General features: G+C 42.2%; 1 protein-coding gene across 7 annotated transcripts in view; it reads right to left on the bottom strand.

Moving 5' to 3' along the window:
• LOC100136219 (vitamin D3 receptor A) overlaps positions 1-27202 on the bottom strand; it is a 92443-nt gene that overhangs the window by 28686 nt on the left and 36555 nt on the right. For 4 of the 7 annotated variants that reach the window (XM_090203245.1, XM_021566307.3, XM_036947166.2 and 1 more), the window contains 2 exons: positions 12048-12195; positions 546-676 (listed from right to left, as the gene is read on the bottom strand). In XM_090203245.1, the coding sequence (XP_090059371.1) occupies positions 546-676; positions 12048-12193 (277 nt within the window). In that variant the 5' untranslated portion in view covers positions 12194-12195. Of the gene's footprint in view, positions 1-545; positions 677-12047; positions 12196-12916; positions 13157-25530; positions 25762-27202 lie in introns of those variants that run through there. The other 3 variants (XM_090203244.1, XM_090203246.1, XM_036947167.2) reach the window with 3 other exon arrangements.

Here is a 27202-nt window from a genome sequence, read left to right as displayed (position 1 = left end):
TTTCCAGGGGCCTCATTTAGGCTTGTGACTGTTTGTGGGCTAGGCTCCACAGAAGCAGCCGGAGCATTGTTGGACTGGTCTTTATTTCGCTCTCCCCTCCTTCGCCCCTCTGTTACCTCAAAATGCACAGCGTGTTTATTTTCATAACCCTGCTGACTTGTTGGTGTTGAAGCATGGTAAACTGGAGGGCATTTTATAAAGAAGGATTCTATGACCGTAGCCAGCTAATTCTGGGGAATATTTTTGAAACAACCATATTTTCTTAGTCGGTTCAGAATGTAAAATACAGTACAACCCTGGTCTATTTTTCTGGCTTAAAGCAACAGAAATACAGACATAAAAAAATAACATGTCCAGGCAAAGATGATTATGTAAAACAGACAGTGGTAACAAACTGTTCAGTAGAGAGTGTACTGTATGTCTGTATTGCTCTTTCACATGATGTAAACAGTCTTCAGCCAGAATGAGCCAAGCACTTAAAGGGCTGAAGTTACTGTAGTTACTGTATTTATGACCAGTTAGAAATCAGGTGTCTGAGTACTCACACTCCTTCATCATACCCATGTCCACGCAGCATTTGAGCCGGCAGGCCTGGCAGTGGCGACGGTTGTCCTTGGTGATGGAGCAGCTGCCGTTGAAGGGGCAGGTGAAACTGGCCTTACGCTTCATGCTGCGTCTGGTGGGGGCAGATAGAGACAGAGCTGGCTCACTAGCACATTAAAAGAGGAAGATGCATTAAAACCATGCTGCTAATATTGCTATTTTACAGGAAATGGAAGGCAGGTGGGATTATTACGCAACTGGGTTACACTACCCCCCCTCACAGTAAAAACAAACACTTCATGAGCAGTCACATAGTGTTCCATTCGAACAGGAAAACAGAAATACAGCCTTGACATACAGCAAGCACCTGAGGCACATAGTTTAGAAATAGATTAACACACAAAAATGATAGATAAAACACACAGATCAGTAGAGCACTAGAGTCCCTCTTGTTCCCCCCCCAAACACACACAGGGGTTTCAAAGGGTGTCTGATGCCCTTTCTCCCAAATAGTTAACAAATTAAGCATGGCAGACATGAGAGGACCACAGACTAAGAGTTTTGTTTAATGAGAACATGATGTCTGAGAAAGACACAGCCTGGCATTTTCTCCTTTCCTGTCGGCACTTTCTGTAATCCACATACATCGGTTACATTTTCCCAAGCTGCGTCAAGTAGTCTTGACGGTATTATGATGAAACTATTTGGGGTGCTTTCTGCCCTGCAGTATAACTACTTCCATCACTATGAACTCTGTAGCTACAACCCCCATAGGTTTTTAGATGTTAAGACATTTTCTTGACGTTTAAAAACAAATGGGAACAAAAATAATCGAAGGGGAACAGCTCAGCTTTAAATTCAGCGGGAATAGCTTGTCTATGGCAAACTATTTTCCCTTTACTTGTAACATATACAGGTGTTGGAAGCACAGTCTATTTGGAAAGTATTCAGACCCCTTCACATTTTGTATTTAAAAAATCTATTTCAGAATGAGGCTGAAACGTAACAAAATGTGGAAAAAGTGAAGATATGAATACTTTCCGAATGCACTGTAAGTGTCGATATGACAGCAGTCAAAAATAGTCAGTCGTCAGGTCGTGCTTGTGTGCATCTTCATGCAATGGAATCAGTTGGATTTCATTTAGCGGTTATTCCTTGTCCTAACAGTTGACACAATTGTTTTTTTTTTACTTTCACTTGCTTGAAACACTGACATACCTTTGTCAGTACAGCATAATAGTCTCAGGTTCTCTATCGTCCATGGTGACCTTTCTCCCCTTGCCAATGTAAAGTTCCACAAGGCTCATCACCACATTCTCCGACACTCACTCACCTGCTGCCCATGGTGGATATTTTCCCAGATTTTAAAAAGGTGTTCAGCATGTAAAATTACACACGCTTTCTCAGGGTAATATGTGATTGGAATATGTTCCAGGATTCAGCCAATGGCATTGAGGAGTTTACCTCATCAGTCACAGGCTTCACAGTGACTGCATGTACATATCCCAACCAGAAGCCATGGAGTACAGGCAGCACTGAGCTAAAGGCTAGAGCTACTGCTTTTAAGGAGCGAGACACTAATCCAGACGCTTATAAGAAATCCTGCTACCCACTCCGAGACAAACCATCAAACTGGCTAAGTGTCAATACAGGATTAAGATTGAATCCAACTACACCAGCTCTGACGCTCGTCGGATGAGGCAAGGCTTGCAAACTATCCCGGATTATAAAGGGAGACCCAGCCGTGAGCTGCTCAGTGAAGCGACCCTACCAGACAAGCTAAATGCCTACTATACTGACTTTGTAGCAAGCAACACTGAACCATTCATGAGAGCACCAGCTGTTCCGGACAACTATGTGATCACGCTCTTCGTAGCCAATGTAAGACCTTTAAAACAGGTTAACATTCACAAGGCCAGATGGATTACCAGGACGCGTAGTGGCAAAGGTCTACACTGACATTTTCGACCTCTCCCTTACTCAGTCTGTAATAACTACATGTTTCAGGCAGATTACCATAGTCCGTGTCGTCAAGAAATGACTACTGCCCCGTAGCATTCACATTTGTAGCCAGGAAATGCTTTGAAAGGAGGATGATGGCTCACAACACCATCCCAGAAATATTGGACGCACTTCAATTTGCATACCGCACAATCTCTTTTGTACTCCACACTTCCCACTCCACAGTGACAACAGCACAGCGTTCAACACCATAGTATACACAAAGCTCATCACTAGGCTAAGGACCCTGGAACTGAACACCTCCCTCTGCAACTAGATCCTGGACTTCCTGAAGGACACCCCCCAGATGGTGAGGGTCTGCAACAATACATCTGTCACGCTGACCCTCAACACTGGGGCCCCTCAAGGGTGCGTGCTCAGTCCCCTCCTGTATTCCTGTTCACCCACAACTTTGTGGCCGCTCACGACTACAAGACCATCATTAAGTTTGCAGATGGCGCGACGCTGGTAGGCCAGATCACCGACGACGATGAGACAGCCTATAGGAAGTAGGTCAGAGACCTGGCAGTGTGGTTCCAGGACAACAACATCTGCCTCAATGTGAGCAAGACTAAGGAACTGATTGTGGACTACAGGAAAAGGAGGGCTGAGAATGCACCCCACTCACATCGACGGGGCTGTAGTGGAAAGGGTCGAGAGCTTCAATTTCCTTGGTGTCCACATCACTAAGGACATATCCTGTTCCAACAACACCAACAGTCGTGAAGAGGGCACAACATTGCCTCTTCCCCCTCAGGAAGCTGAAAAGATTTGGTATGGGCACTCAGATCCTCAAAGTTCTACACCATCGAGAGCATCCTGATTGGTTGCATCACCGCTTGGTATGACAACTGCTCGGCATCCAACCACAAGGCACTACAGAGGGTAGTGCGTACAGCCCTGCCATCCAGGACCTATATACCAGGCGGTAGGGCTGGACGACATGGCCAAAATATATCAGGGTCTTTTTTTTTTTTTATAAATAAAAATTGAGCGGTGTGACTATTTTATGTTTTTGAATAATAAAAGTTCTAAATATGCTTTATGAGTAGTGAATGACCCTAGGATGGCAACACATGAATTCTAAGTGGCTTTAAAAGGTGCTTTCTCCATTCTGATTGGTTTATACTGCTCAGTTAAAAAATATTTTTTTTATCAACTTCTGCATTTTCTGCACTCAGAGATAATTTCCACACTGCCACGTAGGGCTGCACGATATGTGCAAACAATCTAGACCTTACTTTTAACCAAATGTTGCAATTTGCATTGTGATTTAGAGCAAAACACTTGGGTGAACTGTTGAAATCATGTAAATAGAAAGATTACTTAAATTCTATAGCAAGTAAATAAGTGGGCACTTTGAATAGTGTTGTTTGACTTGACAATGAATGAAAATTCCAGGGGAAATTGTGACAGGGTAGGAACCAAAGTGTTGATAAGTGTTTGCAGGGGGACCCTATAATCTTTGGCTACATTGAATGTTTTCTAGTAGCTACTTAAAGTTAACATATTCTTGCTTTGAGTATTCCTCTTTGATTTAGAAGATACTGTTACACAAACATGCTGATTTAGGTCTACACCATCACTGGTATTATCTGGCTGTATAGCTAATTATGTTTGCGCTGACTCAATACATTTATTAGCTAGCTATTAGCAGCTAACAAGATTTAGGCCCAACTTGCTTGGGCAGTTTGCAGATTTAAGAAACACAAACAGTGTAATTATAGAACACTAGTGGATTTATATTAAGAAGAAAAGTGAAAACAGCATAGTTGTCAACATTGTTGCATGTGCTGCATTGACAACAATTGTGCTCCTTGAGTGACAGGGGGCGGGGTCTGTGTGAAAAGCGGCAGAGACCCACAGCGAGAGACCGAGAGAGAGAGAGAGAGGCAGAGAGAGAAAGTAGCGAAGTAAACTATGAAAATGTGTATCACATTTAACAAACCAAACATTAAAATACAGTTATACAGGTAAAGTAAAACCCGTCCGTGCATCAATACTGGTCTTTGGTAAAATAATGCCCTACCAGGCGGTGTCACGGAAGGCCCTACAAATTGTCAAATGACTCCAGCCACCCAAGCTATCAATTGTTCTCTCTGCAAGCAGTACCGGAGCACATAGTCTGGGACCAAAAGGCTCCTTAAGAGCTTCTACCCAAAGTCATAAGACTGCTGAACAGTTAATCAAATGGCTGCTCAGAATATTTGCATTGACATCTTTTATTATGTTTTTTGCGCCGACTCTTGCACAGGCTCGATGTACACTCACTGGACTCTAACCACACACTCACACATGATACACTCCCCCACACAAGCGGTTTGTTAATCATCTCTGCATATAGTCAGTCACTTTACCCCTACATATTGCCTCAATTACCTCGACTAACCCGTACCCTTGCACTTAAGACTATGTACTTGTATATAGCCTTGTTATTGTATTGTGTGACCATTTACCCTTTCGTTTATTTAGCACATTGTTCTTACTTTTTTAAACTGCATTGTTGGTTAAGCAAGCACTTCACGGTTAGGTTGTATTTGGCGCATGTGACAAATAAATGTTACCTGTATCCTACTCCAAGTAGGCCAGAGTAGATTGATAAAACTGCTTTGATGAACTGACTTAGGGTACATACCATTTTAAGATTACAATTAGAATGGATCAATACAGTATCAAAAAAATATATATATTTAACCTTTAACTAGGCAAGTCAGTTAAGAACAAATGATTATTTACAATGCCTTAGACCACTGCGTCACTCAGTAGCCATGGTCATTCCTGTTCTTCATTCACAATTAATGATTTGATACTTTACTTAGTCTGTTATATGCCCACCTAAAACTGGTTCTAACTCCAGTTCTGTTTGTGATATTAAGATTCTAACACCGACAGTGTTACATAAACCTATTCAGGAAAAGTCAAGGATGGAGGGGGGCATGACTTAAAAAATGGCGGATATTTCTTCAAAATCATGAGCAGTGAAAATGACTGCTTTAGCGGTTCTAGTGTCAAACAAAAATAAATGATCTTGTTCCTGCTCAAAAACACCAGTTTACACAATCTTTAAAAAGATAAAGGATTTCAGATAATAAGCTTCCATGTGGACAAGCAACATTAGTAGAGTTGTTTTGGCTTGGCTCTCAGAGTATCAACCACTTGTCAATTATTTTTGCGCGTTTCAAAACTGGCTAATCGGCTACCTTTTTAATCCCTGGATAATGTGGTCTGTCTTCCTATGTGTGGTAAGTACAGAGTATTAAAGGGGCATGATTGATTCATTTAAAGGCCTAAAGTGAATGTAGCAATCATAGATTGACATACAAGGTCGACCGATTATGATTTTTCAACGCCGATACCGATTATTGGAGGACCAAATAAAAGCCGATAGCGATTAAATCGGCTGATTTTTATTTATTTGTAATAATGACAATCACAACAATACTGAATGAACACTTATTTTAACTTAATATAATACATCAATAAAAACCTATTTAGCCTCAAATAAATAATGAAACATGTTCAATTTGGTTTAAATAATGCAAAAACAAAGTGTTGGAGAAGAAAGTAAAAGGGCAATATGTGCCATGTAAAAAAGCTAACGTTTAAGTTCCTTGCTCAGAACATGAGAACATATGAAAGCTGGTGGTTCCTTTTAACAAGAGACTTCAATATTCCAAGGTAAGAGGTTTTAGGTTGTAGTTAATATAGTATTTATAGGACTATTTCTCTCTATACCATTTGTATTTCATATACCTTTGACTATTGGATGTTCTTATAGGCACTATAGTATTGCCAGTGTAACAGTATAGCTTCCGTCCCCCTCCTCGCCCATACCTGGGCTCGAAACAGGAACACATCGACAACAGCCAAACTCGAAGTAGCGTTACCCATCGCTCTACATTTGTATATGAAATACAAATGGTATAGAGAGAAATAGTCCTGCATTCATTGTAGCTGGGGATTTTAACAAGGCTAATCTGAAAACAAGACTCCCTAAATTGTATCAGCATATCGATTGCGCAACCAGGGCTGGCAAAACCTTGGATCATTGCTATTCTAACTTCCGCAACGCATATAAGGCCCTCTCCCGCTCTCCTTTCGGAAAAGCTGACCACGACTCCAATTTGTTGCTCCCTGCCTACCAACAGAAACTAAAACAAGAAGCTCCCGCGCTGAGGTCTGTTCAACGCTGGTCCGACCAATCTGATTCCACACTCCAAGACTGCTTCCATCACGTGGACTGGGATATGTTTCATATTGCGTCAGACAACAACATTGACGAATACGCTGATTCGGTGAGCGAGTTCATTAGAACGTGCGTTGAAGATGTCGTTCCCATAGCAACGATTAAAACATTCCCAAACCAGAAACCGTGGATTGATGGCAGCATTCGCATGAAACTGAAAGCGCGAACCACTGCTTTAAATCAGGGCAAGGTGACCGGAAACATGACCGAATACAAACAGTGTAGCTATTCCCTCCGCAAGGCAATCAAACAAGCTAAGCGTCAATATAGAGACAAAGTAGAATCGCAATTCAACGACTCAGACACAAGAGGTATGTGGCAGGGTCTACAGTCAATCACGGATTACAAAAAGAAAACCAGGCCAGTCACGGACCAGGATGCCTTGCTCCCAGACAGACTAAATAACTTTTTTGCCCGCTTTGAGGACAATACAGTGCCATTGACACAGCCCGCAACGAAAACATGCGGACTCTCCTTCACTGCAGCCGAGGTGAGTAAAACATTTAAACGTGTTAACCCTCGCAAGGCTGCAGGCCCAGACGGCATCCCCAGCAGCGCCCTCAGAGCATTCGCAGACCAGCTGGCTGGCGTGTTTACGGACATATTCAATCAATCCCTATCCCAGTCTGCTGTTCCCACATGCTTCAAGAGGGCCACCATTGTTCCTGTTCCCAAGAAAGCTAGGGTAACTGAGCTAAACGACTACCGCCCTGCCCCGTAGCACTCACTTCCGTCATCATGAAGTGCTTTGAGAGACTAGTCAAGGACCATATCACCTCCACCCTACCTGACACCCTAGACCCACTCCAATTTGCTTACCGCCCAAATAGGTCCACAGACGATGCAATCTCAACCACACTGCCCTAACCCATCTGGACAAGAGGAATACTTATGTGAGAATGCTGTTCATCGACTACAGCTCAGCATTTAACACCATAGTACCCTCCAAACTCGTCATCAAGCTCGAGACCCTGGGTCTCGACCCCGCCCTGTGCAACTGGGTACTGGACTTCCTGACGGGCCGCCCCCAGGTGGTGAGGGTAGGTAACAACATCTCCACCCTGCTGATCCTCAACACTGGGGCCCCACAAGGGTGCGTTCTGAGCCCTCTCCTGTACTCCCTGTTCACCCACGACTGCGTGGCCACGCACGCCTCCAACTCGATCATCAAGTTTGCGGACGACACAACAGTGGTAGGCTTGATTACCAACAACAACGAGACGGCCAACAGGGAGGAGGTGAGGGCCCTCGGAGTACTCGGACACTTCAACTATGACAGACAAAATGAGGGGAAAAAAAATCCAGAAAATCACATTGTAGGATTTTTTATGAATTTATTTGCAAATTATGGTGGAAAATAAGTATTTGGTCACCTACAAACAAGCAAGATTTCTGGCTCTCACAGACCTGTAACTTGTTCTTTAACTTCTTCGATATAGGGGGCGCTCTTAATTTTTGGATAAAAAAACGTTCCTGTTTTAAACAAGATATTTTGTCACGAAAAGATGCTCGACTATGCATATAATTGACAGCTTTGGAAAGAAAACACTCTGACGTTTCCAAAACTGCAAAGATATTATCTGTGAGTGCCACAGAACTGATGCTACAGGCGAAACCAAGATGATATTTCAAACAGGAAATGCCCCAGATTTTTAAGGCGCTGTGTTCCAATGTCTCCTTATATGGCTGTGAATGCGCAAGTAATGAGCCTACACGTTCTGTCGTTTCCCCAAGGTGTCTGCAGCATTGTGACGTATTTGTAGGCATATCATTGGAAGATTGACCATAAGAGACTACATTTACCAGGTGCTCGCTTGGTGTCCTCCGTTGCAATTATTGCGTAATCTCCAGCTGCGTGCATTTTTCCATTTGCTTCAGAGGAGAAACCCAACTGCCACGAATGACTTATCATCGAATAGATATGTGAAAAAGACCTTGAGGATTGATTCTAAACAACGTTTGCCATGTTTCTGGAGTTAATTTGGAAAAAAGTTTGGCGTTGTAATGACTGAATTTTCATTTTTTTTCTTAGCCAAACGTGATGAACAAAACGGGGCGATTTCTCCTACACAAATAATATTTTTGGAAAAACTGAACATTTGCTATCTGAGAGTCTCCTCATTGAAAACATCTGAAGTTCTTCAAAGGTAAATTATTTTATTTGAATGCTTTTCTTGTTTTTGTGAAAATGTTGCCTGCTGAATGCTAGGCTGAATGCTATGCTAGCTATCAATACTCTTACAAATGCTTGTGTAGCTATGGTTGAAAATAATATTTTGAAAATCTGTGTTGTTAACAAAAGGCTAAGCTTGTGAGCCAATATATTTATTTCATTTCATTTGCGATTTTCATGAATAGTTAACGTTGCGTTGTGCTAATGAGCTTGAGGCTATGATTACGCTCCCGGATACGGGATTGCTCGACGCAAGAAGTTAAGAGTCTCCTCTGTCCTCCACTCGTTACCTGTATTAATGGCACCTGTTTGAACTTGTTATCAGTATAAAAGACACCTGGCCACAACCTCAAACAGGTCACACTCCAAACTCCACAATGGCCAAGACCAAAGAGCTGTCAAAGGACACCAGAAACAAAATTGTAGACCTGCACCAGCCTGGAAGACTGAATCTGCAATAGCTAAGCAGCTTGGTTTGAAGAAATCAACTGTGGGAGCAATTATTAGGAAATGGAAGACATACAGGACCACTGATAATCTGCCTCGATCTGGGGCTCCACGCAAGATCTCACCCCGTGGGGTCAAAATAATCACAAGAACGGTGAGCAAAAATCCTAGAACCACACGGGGGGACCTAGTGAATGACCTGCAGAGAGCTGGGATCAAAGTAACAAAGCCATCATTAACACACTACGCCGCAAGGGACTCAAATCCTGTAGTGCCAGACGTGTCCCCCTGCTTAAGCCAGTTCATGTCCAGGCCTGTCTGAAGTTTGCTAGAGAGCATTTGGATGATCCAGAAGAAGATTGGGAGAATGTCATATAGTCAGATGAAACCAAAATATAACTTTTTGGTAAAACTCAACTCGTCGTGTTTGGAGGACAAAGAATGCTGAGTTGCATCCAAAGAACACCATACCTACTGTGAAGCATGGGGGTGGAAACATCATGCTTTGGGGCTGTTTTTCTGCAAAGGGACCAGGACGACTGATCCGTGTAAAGGAAAGAATGAAAGGAGCCATGTATCGTGAGCTTTTGAGTGAAAACCTCCTTCCATCAGCAAGGGCATTGAAGATGAAACGTGGCTGGGTCTTTCAGCATGACAATGATCCCAAACACACCGCCCGGGCAATGAAGGAGTGGCTCCGTAAGAAGCATTTCAAGGTCCTGGAGTGGCCTAGCCAGTATCCAGATCTCAACCCCATAGAAAATCTTTGGAGGGAGTTGAATGTCCGTGTTGCCCAGCAACAGCCCCAAAACATCACTGCTCTAGAGGAGATCTGCATGGAGGAATGGGCCAAAATACCAGCAACAGTGTGTGAAAACCTTGTGAAGACTTACAGAAAACATTTGACCTCTGTCATTGCCAACAAAGGGTATATAACAAAGTATTGAGATAAACTTTTGTTATTGACCAAATACTTATTTTCCACCATCATTTGCAAATAAATTCATTAAAAATCCTACAATGTGATTCTCTGGATTTTTTTTCTCATTTTGTCTGTCATAGTTGAAGTGTGCCTATGATGAAAATTACAGGCCTCTCATCTCTTTAAGTGGGAGAACTTGCACAATTGGTGGCTGACTAAATACTTTTTTGCCCCACTGTAAGTCCCAATTTCTGATCTTCTAATCGAAAAGACATATGCCGGAAATTCAAACACATTCCTGGCCTGTATTTGGTCATTTAGCCGGCTGACACACCCGTTCTGTATCCTCAGCCAGGGAGCTTGCTTGTCAAGAACAGATCGGCCTCTTTTGGGTTGTCAAACGTACGTGTTGATCCTTCGACTGTCACCTTAAACCGGGCTGGGAAGAGGAATCCATATCGGATGTTGGCCACCCTGCATTTGTTGCGTACCTCATTATACTCTTTCCGTTGGTTCCTCACCTCCAAGGTAAGATCTGGGTAGAAAGACACCCTGACTCCATTGTAGTTAAGGGGGAACATTTGACAAGCCAGCTTGAGGATGAGATCCCTGGTCTGGGGATAGTGCAGCCGTACAATGAATGGCCTTGGTGGCCCGCCCTTGGCCGGCTTCGTTGCCTGAGATCTGTGTGCGCGGTTGATCAGGATGGCCGTTTTGAAGTGTACACTCACCAGCAATGCCTGTATCAGCTCAGAGACAAATTCAGTGGGTTTCCCTTTCTCAGTGTCCTCCTGGATCCCACATATTCGGATGTTCTGGCGTCTTGAATGCGACTCAAGCATTTCCAGTCGTGCTTTCAGGGTTTTGTTGTCATTTTTGAACATTGCGCAATGTTTCTCTATGTCCTGTAGCCTGGCCTCGTGATCGACTGTCGTCTGCTCAACCTCATGCACCATTCCTGTAGTTGCTTTCACAGTTTCAGCCAAAGTCTCAATACTCTTTGAGATATCAGCCAACCTTGTGTCCACCTTCTTGCTTAGTGAGTTTATGGCAGCCAGTATGTCACTTTGAGTGGGCTCTGTGGGGAACTCTTGGAAGCTAGGCTCTTCAGCTAACTCCTCGTGGGTCGGCGACGTTAAAATTGGTTCGTTGTCTATCTCATTCAAATTATCTTGTGCCCCCTTTTTTGGTGCCTTTTCCCTTTGTCATATTTGTTTGAAGTTATAGGTCGTGAGAGGTTAAGATAAATACTCATTTGTTTCAAAATAGAGCAGAGCTCTAGCAAAGCACGCTCTCTAGCGCCCCCCCCCCCCCACCCCCACTGATTCTTGACAAACATAACTTATAAATGCCTCATGAGCTTGAATCAAATTTTGCACACAATGACAACCCAAAGTATAGCTATTTTGGGGGGTTTTGTTTGTAAACGATGCAATTGTAAACAAACACTGTGCGGCCTCAAAACATGGTTAAAACTATAATGTTGATTTCATGAAAGGTCAGAACTTGCATCGATAGCTCGGTCTATGGAAATTTGAGTGGTTACATATCTCCAGCCACATCCCTCAGATAACACTGGACAATTTGCGTTTCTTATTAGACAAGTCCAGGTAGTCCCTCCCTGTGTTCATCTGTTTGGTGCCTAATGAACACAACCCTGGACCACCCTTCCTGCTCCACCATTCCTAGTATGCCCCATCCTGGTCAGTACCCACCTGAAGAAGCCCTTGCAGCCCTCGCAGGTCATGGCGTTGAAGTGGAAGCCGGTGGCCTTGTCGCCGCAGACGCCACAGATGCGCGGCATGTTGCGGTTGAACTCATCCGGCCCGACCACTGAGGTGCTCACAGCCATGGGCTCCATCACTGCAACGAGAGAGGAGAGAGAGTAGTTGGTGATCAGTGCTCTGGTACAGGTCTTTGTCCTTCCCACGTGTATCAGACAGGTTGCATTTGTTGCATCTAATTTTATAGGGACAGGTGTTGGAGAAATTAGCATAAGACAAAAAGAACACCCCCATGATTCTGCCCGTTATTGGCTATGTAGTGAGTCAATACAAACACACCATCTGGCCCTGTCAATGAAAAAAACAACAGCGAAGTAATGCACACCAGAGGTAACACGCCTAAAGCCTTTTCAATCTCACTCTGCCTCTCATTTCCTTTGACAGCTAAAGACCCTCTGGCATCGTCTGGACAGACCAGAGCAGAATAAATTATATCCTAGTTGCAGCGATTGAAATTAAGTACTGAAGGGCAGTTCAAGTCAGGAGTATTTTTGGGTTGCCCAATGATGATGATCACTTGCCCGAAATTGTTCTATTTACTGCCTTTCACCTACATGTACAGTGCATTCAGAAAGTATTCAGACACCTTGACTTTCCACACATTTTGTTATGTTACAGCCTTATTCTAAATTGGATTCAATCGTTTTTCCCCCCTTCACCAATCTGCACACAATACCCCATAATGACAAAGCAAAAACAGATTTAAAAAAACATTTTGCAAACATATATATTACAAAAAAACTGAAATATTACATTTACATAAGTATTCAGACCTTTAACATTCAGTAGTTTGTTTATGCACCTTTGGAAGCGATTATAGCCTCGAGGCTTTTTGGGTATGACTTGAATTTGGGGAGTTTCTCCCATTTTTTCTGCAGATCCTCTCAAGCTCTGTCAGATCGGATGGGGAGTATTGCTGCACAGCTATTTTCAGGACTCTCCAGAGATGTTTGATTCTGGTCTGGCTGAGCCACTCAAGGACATTGAGACTTGTCCCGAAGCCACTCCCGAGTTCTCAACCAGGTTCATGGGGTAGTCACCTGGAATGCATTTGAATTGCCTTGTTAAAAGTTAATTTGTGAAATGTCTTTCCTTCTTAATGAATATATATATATATATATTATTTTTTGGGGGGAGGGGGATTCAATAATGGGTGTTGATTGATAGACATAGCTAAATCAAAATCAGAACTACCACAGGCCATAACATTATTCATCATTGTACTAGAGAAACCAACAAGAGTTAGCCAAGATTTGAATAATTGAACAGCTGTTATCCATTTCTGCTGACAAAGGCGCTGGTTGGTTGGAGCATTTAGTGTGTTTGTCCATGGTTCACGACAGGGCAAGAGCAGAAAAACAACTTGTTTTTCCATTAAATAGTGATGATTGCACGCTTAGCAAGAAGCTGAAAACAATGTATACAGACAAGGGAGCCTCCATTTCTGGAAGGAAACATCAGGTTGTTGCTTGACTGGCTAAGAGTTGCATAAAGATCAATGCCTAATAAAAAGGCCAGGCTGCCCCAACGCTAGACAAGTCGCACATTGCCAGTCTCACGTCATTGTGCCAATCACTGAAACATGGGCTCCTGATCACCATCACACCCCAAAACACAGAGACCTAAATGGAAACTAGGACTAACATTCCTAATTGTGTAGTAGTGAGCATACACTTTCAACATCTGTTGTATTTTGGTTTGCCTTGTAGCTTGGTCTAATTGTAATTTTGACAAGGATAGAACCAGTTGTCCCATAAAACAATTCTCTCTTTGAACTCTACACAACATGGGGATATTCGCTTTCTTTCTAAACATGATCCACCCACCATCAATGCTGTGCATTGAACACAAATCTCAGTCCAGTCAATACCATTTAGGCATTGGGCAGATACTAACAAGACCCGGTAAATAGACAGCTGTATCAACACGTGAAGCAACAATGCATGCTCTGCAAGTTTCACTGGATGGAAGCATATGTAAAACAATGGAACAAGTACACTATTAAGCTACACTATTAAGCTACAGAAGTTTCATGTGATCTACCCAGGTCAAGGATCCGCCACCCTTGCTTCGACTGCATCCATGTCCTCGTCTGGTCAGACACACCCCCTACACTAAAGTGCTGTGACCTTCTTGTCTTTGTGAGTTCTTGCCATTACAAATCTGTTCCAACACAGACATATGACAGTAAAAGACTGCCTGCCTGGAGCCTCACTCAGAGAATGAAAAGTCTGGTTGCATGTCACGTTGCTGTGCAATAGACCTTGCTCCTCAGTGCCTCAGGCACAACTAATAATCAGAATTATTCATTTTGCCACCAGTCACGACACTGAAAGTGCAAGTTGTTCCCATTGTCTGTCCCTCCAGACCTGAGAAACATCAACCAACCACCAGTAGCCTCCACAGAACAGCACAGCTACAGGACATGAAATGAAAGGGAAGAAAGTGTTGACGTTATCTAACCGGGCACTCACACAGAGCAAACGACCCAGAAACCATTAAAGATGGGGGAGCCGTAGGAGAGGGGGCCATGTGAGCCGCGTTAAGTCACTGACGATGTGCCTGTGAGCCATCGCTAAGTCGGAACATTTCCCTCCATTTCTTTCCACACAAAAAGGACTGATTGTTTGGTACAAACGTTGGCTTGCTAGATTTAAAAAAAAAACGCTAACCCCTTCTAATATTATGCTTTGTATCATGTAAAGAACAAACGCCAGAGTCTGGTAATAATTGACTTAAAAAATGTTTAGGCTTCGTATTTAACTTACTGGAGCAAGTAGAGTTAAGTGCCGTGCTCAAGGGTACATACATTTTTTTTGATCATCTAGTCAGTTCGGATATCCAAACCACCAACCTTTCGGTTACTGGCCCAACGCTGTGCCACCCTGGATGAGAGCGAAAAAATCCACACAGATTAAGACACAGGTTACACTCCTTTATGTAATTGGTTTATCCCGGTTAAGGGGTGTTTCATTGTTTATCTAAAACGTTAGGCTAATGTTTGTTTGCATTAAATGGCCAATGCAGCCATTTTTATATCAATATCAAATAATTTATTGGTAACAATTATCTTACCATAATAGCTGTCCATTAAAATGGACAAAAATAGATTTTTAGCTATGACTGATTAATTTTGCTATGACTGTCTGGGAGTGGTCTGAGTGGGGAGGGGAAAACTGAAAACTAGCTCTTTTTGGCAGAGGTTTGGATGTCCGTTATTAGTCTATAAACCAATTTACCACCTGGTGATGTCACCAGCCAGGCCGAAACTCCTGCCCATGCAAACAGGCTTATTAGAAGGTCCTGTGTAGATTGACTGCACCTTTAACGCAATGAGAATGTGCATGGTTTCTGCCAGGATGGGGCAAGTCCTTACAGGATCCTCGGTCTCCCCATTCAGGTAACAGGATGTTACTAGCTCTGCCATTGAGACGTTTTGCCTGTGTCAAGGTCATCTTGCTGTAGGCCAAGTAAATTTGTTTTTCTGAGCTAAATATTTTTGTCAACTATTTTTTACATCTCTAAATGTGTAAAGACACAACTTTGGAGCCAGTCATCACCTGCACTGTCAAATTCCACTTATTTAGCTAATGCAGCTAACGCGCACCCCGTGGATGCATTGCTCTGATTGGTCTGGGAAACAGCACACTAGTTACACTCTCCAAAAAACATCAGGTCAATGCACCATGTTGTGCCTCCTTGTTTTGCATGTTATCAAAGCAACAATCATAGGGGCGAAAGTGAGCTGAAGGGCCCCAACAACAAAAAAAAGCAGGTGGGCAGCATCCTATTCTTACAGAGGTAAGAGCAGGCGAGGGTAAGACAGGGTGAGATGCACACGTGTGACAGGTCAGGTAAAAAACACATGGTGGCATAGGGTAGGGCTGCATGATTTAGACAAAATATCTAATTGTGATTTTTTTGGGCCAGATAGTGAATTTGCAAGTTTCAAACACTTAGTAATTCCATCAGACATTGTTAAAACAAGTGTCAGGGTAGAGAACATCACTTCTAAAATGAGATCAACAAATTAATACATACTGTGCTAACTGAACACAGAACCAAATGAAACAAATATTTTCTAACATCGTTATCGGCTGTATATTATTACTACATATTAACAAACACTGTTGCCCCAATTTCATGGTATCCAACTGATAGTTAGTCTTGTCCCATCACTGCAACTCCCATACGGACTCGGGAGAGGCAAAGGTCGATTTTCAAACACTTAGTAATACCATCAGACACGGTTAAAACACAACCCAGCCAAGCCGCACTGCTTCTTGACACAATGCCCGCTTAACACGGAAGCCAGCCGCACCAATGTGTTGGAGGGAATACCATACACCTGGCGACCGTGTCAGAGTGCATTGCGCCCGGCCCGAAATACTTACACATAATATAGTTTGTATCAGTAAGACAGTCAACATTACCATTATGTCACTCCAAAGATCTAATAGATGGGAAAAGAGGGGAGCGACTATGGCGGGCCGGGCGCACAATCCCTGCCGGCTAAACCCTCCCCTAATCCCGACGACGCTGGGCAAATGGGTCTCCAGGTCGCAGCCGGCTGCGACAGAGCTTGGACTCGAACCAGAATCTCTAGTGGCACAGCTAGCACTGGGATGCAGTGCCTTAGACCACTGCACCACTCGGGAGGGTTAATTATTTATTCAGGCTGTAGATGGAATAGGAAGATTATGATTGTAGGCTCAATCATTATGATAATTGAAATAAATCAAAATACCTGAAAAACATGTAATATGTAGCCTACTGATTGCAAGATGCAGCCTGTGTCCAAAACATTGTAGTCTGGTCCATTCCTTCAAAGTAGCATGTTTCAACTTCTCCCTTAATTTTGTTATACAGCGTTGGGATGGAGACTTGCACGGCAGCAGGAAGTAGGGTTGCTGTGGGTGTTGCAGCACCTCCTGAATTTTTTCTTCACTAAAGTCGTGCACTGGGCCGTTACTAGTCCTGTATTAGCGGACCGGTATATCAGTCTGTAGCGCGGGCAAAATAATGTTTTTGCAGACCCTTTTACTTGAGTCTGAAAATGTATCGGCAATCAATCAAGCACAACACTTGCATTTGGTTGACATCGGCCTGTAGCCGAAATACTGCTATTTCCAATGAAGATGCGCCCTTCATTGGCACCAAATCGACTTCTCGTTAGTACTAGCAGCACTCATGTTTCCAACACGACCAATGCCCTTTCTCTCTCACCAGCATGCAGGGACACTTGTGATTGGCCAGCATTTGCGTGCCATGCAGAGTGAGTGCCCGCTTGTGATTGGTCAGCATCCTCTGTGCATGTAGAGAGTGAATGAACAGAGTCTAGTAGCGCATCTCATTGGAGGAGTTACCATAGTATAGTTTTTGATGTATTAAGACGCACTATGCGGAAATTGCTCTGCCATTTCCTGGTTGCTAAAATTGCAATAGTTAGCTTAATTTTAGTTTGTGAGACAAAACAAGCAGGTATAGTGTATAGAATCACTGTACCATCTAAACCGCTGTGAAATACCGAGCCCATAACTCAAAATATTGTAGATCCCACTGATTGAAAATGGTGTACAAAACCCAAAGTAAAAAATGCAAAAACTAAAACTAAAGAACGGGAAGCATAGAAATAACGCACTAAGAACAGATTCTTATACGCTTCTTATACTTGCTTTCAATGAGTGACAGATCTATAACATATTTCTATGTAAATTTGTTCAGGTTGCCCACAAAGTTACATACTGCAGCTTTAACGGATTGTCAAATAAAAATCACAGCCTCGTGATATGGATATTGCACATGCCAATACTGCAATTTCGATCTGAAATAGATTAGTTGTGCAGAACCTAGCATACAGGCCATGTCATCAATCATGGGCACTTCTGGAGCAGAGACATGGTTGTTTAGCCATGGGCACAGTGGGCAGGGTTCAACACATGCCCAGCTGTACAAACAGATATACTAATGAAATCACCAGGCTTCCCTAAGCAGCCCTGGATATGGGCATCTGAAACTGGATAATTTGAATTATCATCTTGCTCATACATTTTATTTTAAAAAATGTAAGTCTGCATTATCCCTGGGGGAAAAAAAGCCCTTGCCCCAGATCCAAACTACTGGAGCCACTGAACTTTAGACCTTGTTTTTGCCATTGGCTGGAAATTAATAAGACGTGTTTGTGTTTTTGGCAGGCTGACAAAAGTGAGACTAGATTTGAGTAACTGGAGCATCCGCATTTGTGGGTTCGATTAGGCTCAAAATGGCTAAAAACAAAATAACTTTTCTGAAACTTGTCAGTCTATTCTTGTTCTGAGAAATGAAGACTATTCCATGTGAGAAATAGCCAAGAAACTGAAGATCTCGTACAATGCTGTGTACTACTCCCTCACACAGAACAGCGCAAACTGGCACTAACCAGAATAGATTGAGAAGCCCCGGTGAACAACTGCATTTGCGTGTTTAGTTTGAGAAACATACACCACACAAGTCCTCAACTGACAGCTTCATTAAATAGTACCTGCAAAAACACCAGTCAACAGTGAAGGAGACTTCTTCGTTTCCTGCCATTTTGAGCCTGTAATCGAACCCACACATGCTGATGCTCCAGATACTCAACTACTAAAGGCCAGTTTTATTGCTTCTTTAAATCAGAACAACAGTTGTGCTGTTGTTCAGTTGAACATTTTGCTGTGTTAACATGACAGCAAAATGGTTCTAATGATCAATTAGCCTTTTAAAATGATAAACTTGGATTACCTAACACAACGTGCCATTGGAACAAAGTGGATGGTTGATAAATGGGCTTCTACACACCTATGTAGATATTCCATAAACAAAATCAGCCATTTCCAGCTACAACAGTAATTTACAACATTAAATGTCTACACTGTATTTCTGATCCATTTGATCTTATTTTAAAATTGACATTAAAAAGGGGGGGAAAGGCATTTCTTTAAAAAACGAGGACATTTCTAAGTGACGCCAACCTTTTGAACGGTAGTGCATGCATGTACAGTGGGGCAAAAAAGTATTTAGTCAGCCACCAATTGTGCAAGTTCTCCCACTTAAAAAGGAGAGAGGCCTGTAATTTATCATCATCATAGGTACACTTCAACTATGACAGACAAAATGAGAAAAAATAAATAAATCCAGAAAATCACATTGTAGGATTTTTTTATGAATTTAGTAAGTATTTGGTCACCTACAAACAAGCAAGATTTCTGGCTCTCACAGACCTGTAACAACATCTTTAACCTCTTGGTGTTAGGGGGCAGTATTTTTATTTTTGAAGAAAAAAAAACGTTCCCGTTTTAAACTGGATATTTTGTCAGGAAAAGATGCTAGAATATGCATATAATTGACAGCTTTGGATAGAAAACACTAACGTTTCCAAAACTGTAAAGATATTGTCTGTGAGTATAACAGAACTGATGTTGCAGGCGAAAGCCTGAGAAAAATCCAATCCGGAAGTGCCCCAGGTTTTGAAAGCGCTGCGTTCCAATGACTCCCTAGTCAGCTGTGAATGTACCATCAACGAGCTTACGCTTTCTACGTATTCCACAAGGTGTCTGCAGCATTGTGAGGTAGTTTTACGCATTTCTGTTGAAGAATAGGCATAGGCGGCCACATTGAGTAAGTGGTCACATGGTGGCTCCGAGAGAGATTCTCGCGTAAAATACAGAGGTAGCCATTATTCCAATCGGTCCTAGTGAAGAACGAATTGTCTCAACGGATATATTATCGAATAGATATTAGAAAAACACCTCGAGGATGGATTCTAAATAACGTTTGCCATTTTTCTGTCGATATTATGGAGCTAATTTGGAATATTTTTCGGCGTTGTGGTGACCGCAATTTCCGGGCGATTTCTCAGCCAAACGTGAAGAACAAACGGAGCTATTTTGCCAACAAAAATCATCTTTTGGGGAAAAAAAATGAACTTTGGCTGTCTACCTGGGAGTCTCGTGAGTGAAAACATCCGATGTTCAAAGGTAAACAATTTAATTTGATTGCTTTTCTGATTTCCGTGACAAGTTTGCCTGCTGCTAGCAAGGCATAATGCTATGCTAGGCTTGTCATGCCCTGGTCTTAGTATTTTCTTTATTATTTTGGTCAGGCCAAGGTGTGACATGGGTTAATTATGTGGTGTGTTTTGTCTTGGGGTTTTTGTAGGTATTGGGATTGTGGTATAGTGGGGTTGTCTAGAAAAGTCTATGGTTGCCTGAAGTGGTTCTCAGAGGCAGGTGTTTATCGTTGTCTCTGATTGGGAACCATATTTTTCTCATTTTGTCTGTCATAGTTGAAGTGTACCTATGATGAAAATTACAGGCCTCTCATCTTTTTAAGTGGGAGAACTTGCACAATTGGTGGCTGACTAAATACTTTTTTGCCCCACTATGTACATACATATATTAGGATCTCTCCCTTTGATCAAGCTTTTATGACATTACATTACATTAGCAGATAACATACATTTAAGAGCAAACTAAAAACAGAACTGTAGTCTTCATGGTCTCCAAAACTAGACAGGATGAAGTATGGTAGCTCTGTTCAGACCGGGGTCAAGGTGCATCATCTGTTACCACTAACTAGATCACAGTTGGGACCACAACATCTAATCTCCCATCCTGTCCCATCTCCAAAAATGTGCATTCAGCCCATCCTCTATTTGCCTTCCCTCATAGTTCAAAGTTCATCAGAGGAGAACAGCGGTCAGAGGATCGACACACAGACATGCAAATCAGATTAGCACACAGTAAAAGACAGAGTCCCTCTCTGTGGAAATTATTGACTGAACTCTGATATCCCAGATAAGCACAGAACACAGTTAACAAAAACAGACTGGCACCTAACCTTTAAGATTAAAACTAGCGTGAGACATGTCCAACGGTATAGCCCATTGGGCTGACAGATTATCATAGCGTGTGGTAAATTGGAGGGAGATGAACTCCCCTTTAGAGCAGCAAGCCATTTTGTTACTCCTAGTAAGACTGATACGTCAGCCATCTTAGACAGGTTTGACTGACAACATGTGGTTCACTTAGTCCCATTCTGATAATCACCCCAGTCCTTTCAAGGCACTAAAATCTGTTGTCTTGCCCATTCACCCTCTGAATGGCACACAGTCCACGTCGCAGGGCTCATCTACACGGATTGAAGTGGATTTAACAGATGACATCAATAAGGGATAATCGCATTCACCGGGATTCACCTGGTCAGTCTATCATGGAAAGAGCAGGTGCTCCTAATGTTTTGTACACTGCAGTGAATATGCATGCACATATAACTACATATTCAGGCCAACTGCAAATTTACCAAATTCTATTATTTTTCTAGGACATTCCTTTTAAAAATCACCCGTGTCGCCAACCTATAGCTCGGGCTGTTTTTTTAAATGAGGACCTGGGGTAGAAAGATTTGGGGGAGCATAGATACATCTTTAAGATCACAAAATATTTGTAAAAAAAAACATTGCATCCTGAGAGAAGTGTTTTCATAAGCCAGTTATTATATTGGCTCTATATATATTTTTTGTCTACCATTAGTTTAACCCAGTGCATATTTATCAGCAGCGAGCGTGTCGGAACAATGTGAAATCCTTTACATTCCTAAACTACATTTATAAAGTTAAAATAGTGACAGCAATTTTAATCCTTTAACATCCATTGACACACCCATGAGTCAATCTAAATACTATAATACAAATCTGTCAGTTTAAACTACAGATATCGGGTTATTTGCAATACACCGCATCCGCCTATGTCTGCCATCAGCATCTGCAGTGGAACATCGCCGAGCTGCAGCAGTGTTTGTCAGACCATGAGACATAGGTCTTCTCACGAAAACTTCTGTAGCGGCTGAACAGTTTGGTCTACAAACTGATATGACCACACGGTGGTGTTCTACATTTTGCTTTACGATCCCCACAAGTGTCACAGGACTCGTCTGAAGTTGGTAATGCTGTGCCAACTTCGGTCTGTAGCATCTGAACCGTTTGAGCTACCAACTAATATGACCTCACCATGGAAAGGGAAGACTCGAACAGTGTTCTCCGTTGTGCTCTACGACCCCCACAAGTGTCATGGGAGTCATCTCAGGGTAACCCATTGGGTTAGGGTTTTTGTGTCCCCGCAAAAAAAGAGGTTAAATATGTCAACAAAAAAATAACAAATCCTGACCTTTCTTATATCTCCTAGATATAGGACAGACACTTCAAAAATATATTCCTTATTATTTATTTTTTGACTGCCTTTTTAGCCATTTATGAGCATGTAATTCAATGCGTATCTATGGGCTAAAAGCCAAATTAAATGTTTTATCAAATAAATCCAAAAGAAAAATGATACGTAAAGGGGTCCTAAAATTCAAAATCAAATACCTAAATAATCCAGAATATGACGATCTTAAAACAATTCCATACTGTATGTTAGCTTAGTATCCCCAAAAAAGGCTGAGGATTTTTAAATAGGAACGTATACTGTAGTGTGGAACCTAGGACAACTTATTAACCATTTCTACTGTAGTAATCCTTTATCTTCTCATAGCCCCATTCTAAATGTGTTCATATTATTGATTTAAATTCTATTGTTTCTGATTCACATCTGCCAGACGGTAGCTATAGTATAACAAGATACAGACTAATAATGTACACCAATCTTCACATCCTAGACCATCATCCTAGAACAGGACTTTTTATTTGTACTTGTTTTTGCTGTTATAACGCCTGTGCAATCCTGTAAAAGTCTGGCAAACCTCATGTGTTTCCACCTGTCCTTCAACACATTTGTTTATATAGCATAGAAAAGAGCTCATAAGGCTTGGAGATATTTGGGTTGAAGGACAGGCAGGATGGTGTATCGCTGCAGAATGCTGTGGTTGCCATGCTGGTTAAGAATGCCTTGAATTCTAAATAAATCACAGACAGTGTCACCAGCAAAGCACCCCCACACCATCACACATTCTCTTCCCTGCTTCACGGTGGGAACCACACATGCAGAGATCATCTGTTCACCTACTCTGCGTATCAAAGACACGGCAGTTGGAACCAAAAATCTCATAATTGGACTCATCAGACCAAAGGACAGATTCCCACTGGCCTAATGTCCATTGCTTGTGTTCCTAGCCCAAGCAAGTCTCTTCGTCTTATGGTGTCCTTTAGTAGTGGTTTCTTTGCAGCAATTCAACCCTGAAGTCCGAGTTCATAGTGTTGTGTTGATGTCTTCACTATTATTCTACAATGTAGAAAATAGTAAAAATAAAGGAAAAACTTTAATGAGTAGGTCTCCAGACTTTTGACTGGTACTGTACACAATATTTTATTGCTGGGAGTCTTTTTTCTATTAAAAAAAAAAAAAGTAAAAAAATGTGGAGTAGGTTGTGTAGAACGGTAGGAAAAAATCCAAATGAACAACCACAAAATCCCAATTAATCCTAATTTGAAACTGCAAAATGTGAAGACTGTGCAAGGGATGTGTAGACTTTCACTAGGCACTGTATGTTAAACAAAACACCTGACAGGGATTTGCCAAAATACAAAAATAGGCCTGTGTCGTAGTAAAGTGATCCTCCTGTGGGGAACAACAATACCACCTAAACTGGAAAGTCATGTGGGGTCTCTTCATGTCAGACTTCAACCCAAGTGAGAACTCATCTGCTGAGTGGAGATCCAGCAAAGATCCATAGAATTCTGTCAATTATAGAATTGCAGTATAGAACCAAACATCAATGAAACACCCAGCAGGCAGCCACAGTCCATGAACAAATAAACTGAACTAAAGCAAATGTTGAGCAGCAAAGTCCGGCAATGATAAAAATAATCTAAGATTTTATTTTGGCCACCATCACTTTTCCTTGAAGAGTCACATTTAACATGCCCATTAAAACCCAAGGAGCTAGGCACTTACATTCCAGCACTAGAAGGGCTCACTAAGCATTCAGCGAGTGGAGCTGTCAATGAGCACTCACCACGCTCACCGCTCATAGCTCACCGGGTGGTCTTTGTTGGGCGACAGCTTGTGTTCACACATTCATTGGCTGGGAATCTAAAACAGGCTTGTTTAATAGCCCAATGCACAAACAAGATAAGCTCCCAAAGAAACTGCTGAAGAGACCAAGCGTAAAAATAAATCTGCTGAAATAAAGGTAGAGCACCTCACATAGGCCCTGTTAGGCAGAAACCACAAGACAACCTAAAACTATACTGAACAAAAATATAAACACAACATGTAAAGTGTTGGTCCCATGTTTCATGAGCTGAAAGATCCCAGAGACTATCTATACATACAAACAGCTTATTTCTCTCAAATTCTGCGCCCAAATGTGCGTACATCCTCATCAGTGAGCATTTCTCATTTGCCAAGATAATCCATCCAGATGTGGCATATTAAGAAGTGTGTCATTACACAGGTGCCCTTGTGCTGTGAGCAATAAAAGCACACTAAAATGTGCAGTTGTGTCACACAACACAATGCCCAAGATGTCAAGTTAGAGTAGAGTGCAATTGGCATGCTGACTGCAGGAATGTCCACCAGAGCTGTTGCCAGATAAATGAACATTAATTTCTCTACCATAAGCCGCCTAGAAAAATATATAGTTTGAGAATTTGGCAGTACGTCCAACCGGCCTCACAACCGCAGATCATGCGTATGGCGTCTTGTGGGCGAGCGGTTTGCTTAAGTTAACGTTGTGAACAGAGTGCCCCATTGTGGAGGTGGGGTTATGGTATGGGCAGGCATAAGCAATGGACAACAAACCTATTTGCATTTTGTCGATGGCAATTTGAATGCACAGAGATACCATGACGAGATCCTGAGGCCCATTGTCGTGCCATTCATCCGCCGCCATCACCTCATGTATCAGCATGATAATGCACGGCCACATGTCGCAAGGATCTGTACATAATTACTGGAAGCTGAAAATGTCCCTGTTCTTCCAGCGCCTGCATACTCAACAGACATGTCACCCACTGAGCATGGTTGGGATGCTCTGGATTGACGTGTACAACAGGGTGTTCCAGTTCCCGCCAATATCCAGCAACTTCGCACAGCCAATGAAGAGTAGAACAACATTCCACAGGCCACAATCAACAGCCTGATCAACTCTATGCCAAGGAGATGTGTCGCACTACATGAGGCAAATGGTGGTCACACCAGATATTAACTGGTTATCTGATCCATGGCCCTACCTTTTTTTTGTAAAGGTATCTGTGACAAACTGATGCATATGTGTATTCCCAGTCAAATTAAATTAATTAGATTAGGGCCTAATGAATTCATTTGAATTGATATGAACTCTAACTCAGTAAAATCTTTGAAATTGTTGCATGTTTATATTTTTGCTCCGTATACTATAAAGATAGTATTGATAAGCCAGTCAGACTTCGTCAAACTGGGTAAGATAAAGCAGCACTGACCTGAGCGACTCAGAGAGGGGTCTGTGGATCCATTTCCTCAATTAGAAAATACAGATAGACTCCAGTCAAAATACCCCAAGGTCAGAGAGAAAAATCCCTGTCTTCTCCTCTCTCCCTCGTCCTCGTTTTAGTGGCTTTCTTATCCACCCTCACCTGCTCTCCTTCTTTACCCTCAGCTGCAGTAATGTCAGTCTATACCTGTTCAATAGTGAAGCCAGAGGGGTGAGTGGTGATAGCTAATGTTTAACATACTCATGTGGTCAGCAGGGCAAACTCCAGAACTGGCATGGAGAAAAGAGAGCGGCCCACTTTTACCCCAACATAGGAGACTAGGACGACAAATGTGCTAATAACATAGGAAGACCGTACAAACGTATGCTCATAAAACTGCCATGTACTAAAAATTCACTAAAAAGGAAGGCTTATATTTTATTACAGCACAGTAGTAGAAAAACAAAACAGATTATGGAAAGTGTAGGGGAGTGCACACCATCTCAAGACAGACGGGGCAGAGGATGAGCACTTCAAAAGATACAATCAGGTGATGAGTCTCTTATAAACATACTTGGAAAACTCCAACATCACATTCTCTGGACAGCACAAAGACCTAAACTTTGTCTAATGGGGTGGACCCAACAAGAACATTGAGGTTTACTTGGTTTAAAAAGGGGAACAGATTTAGATCTGAGCTTTGCACTCCCAAAACTTCACGTTATGCCAAAAAAGGCACCAAGCCAAACAAACATATTAGCCTGCTGAAATAAAATATGCTTAATATGGCAGTAATAGCCCTATAGACAACTTGATGAGATGTATGATTAAGAACACATTCATCTTCACTTCAGCCACTCAAAAAGGTAGACTCCGTGATAGGATGTAGATGCAGAAAGTAAACAGCATAGTGGGTCAATTTCCACAACTAAGAGCGTTGAAGAGTGAGGCTCAACTTCTCCACTGTTTTGGTCCTGTGGCTCCACACTGAAGAGCGTGAAGCAAACCCATGTTGCAGACACTGTGTGAGTGCAGACTTGCATCTTGCTCATCTCAACTAGCCTGACCGATTTATCAGTAGACCAACATAATAAAAAACACAAAATATGCTGATATTAGCCTTTTATGGATGTATTTGTCTGCGTTTAATACACCAAAAATAACCTACATAAAGATGTAGAAAACGCTGTCTTTAATAGAATTTAAAAGAAATTGCATTAAGAGCGCGCCCTTTACATGACTATAAACACATCTCGTCTTGGCACGCTACAGTAAGACTGACACTACCATTGACCACAACTACACCAGTCAGATAGTGATGGGAAGTTTGGCTCTTTTTACTGACTGATCTGAGACTCCTCAAAATAACATCTTTCGACTAATCTCGCTAATTTGAGAAAGTAATGAACATAGGACCCCTTACCGGCAAACAATGAACTGAAAACTCGAAAGAGTCATGATTCTACAAGCCTCTCGTTCACCATAAGCAGAGAGGAATAGGCGAAGCTAGTGCTTTCATTCTCACCAAAATCTGCCCAAAATATTTTGGACATAAACTTGGTCGCCTGCCTTCCCGCCAACGACTCCCATTGTTAGGGTGGAGACATGACCATCTCATCATTATATACATATCTCTGCCATAAAAGGGCTTACTGGAGCTGTCATGTGGCTGACACTTGTG

Source organism: Oncorhynchus mykiss, chromosome 16, assembly GCF_057628025.1.
Source record: "Oncorhynchus mykiss isolate SJ-2025 chromosome 16, ASM5762802v1, whole genome shotgun sequence".
Classification (NCBI taxonomy): domain Eukaryota; kingdom Metazoa; phylum Chordata; class Actinopteri; order Salmoniformes; family Salmonidae; genus Oncorhynchus; species Oncorhynchus mykiss.
This window is presented reverse-complemented; position numbering and strand designations above follow the sequence as displayed.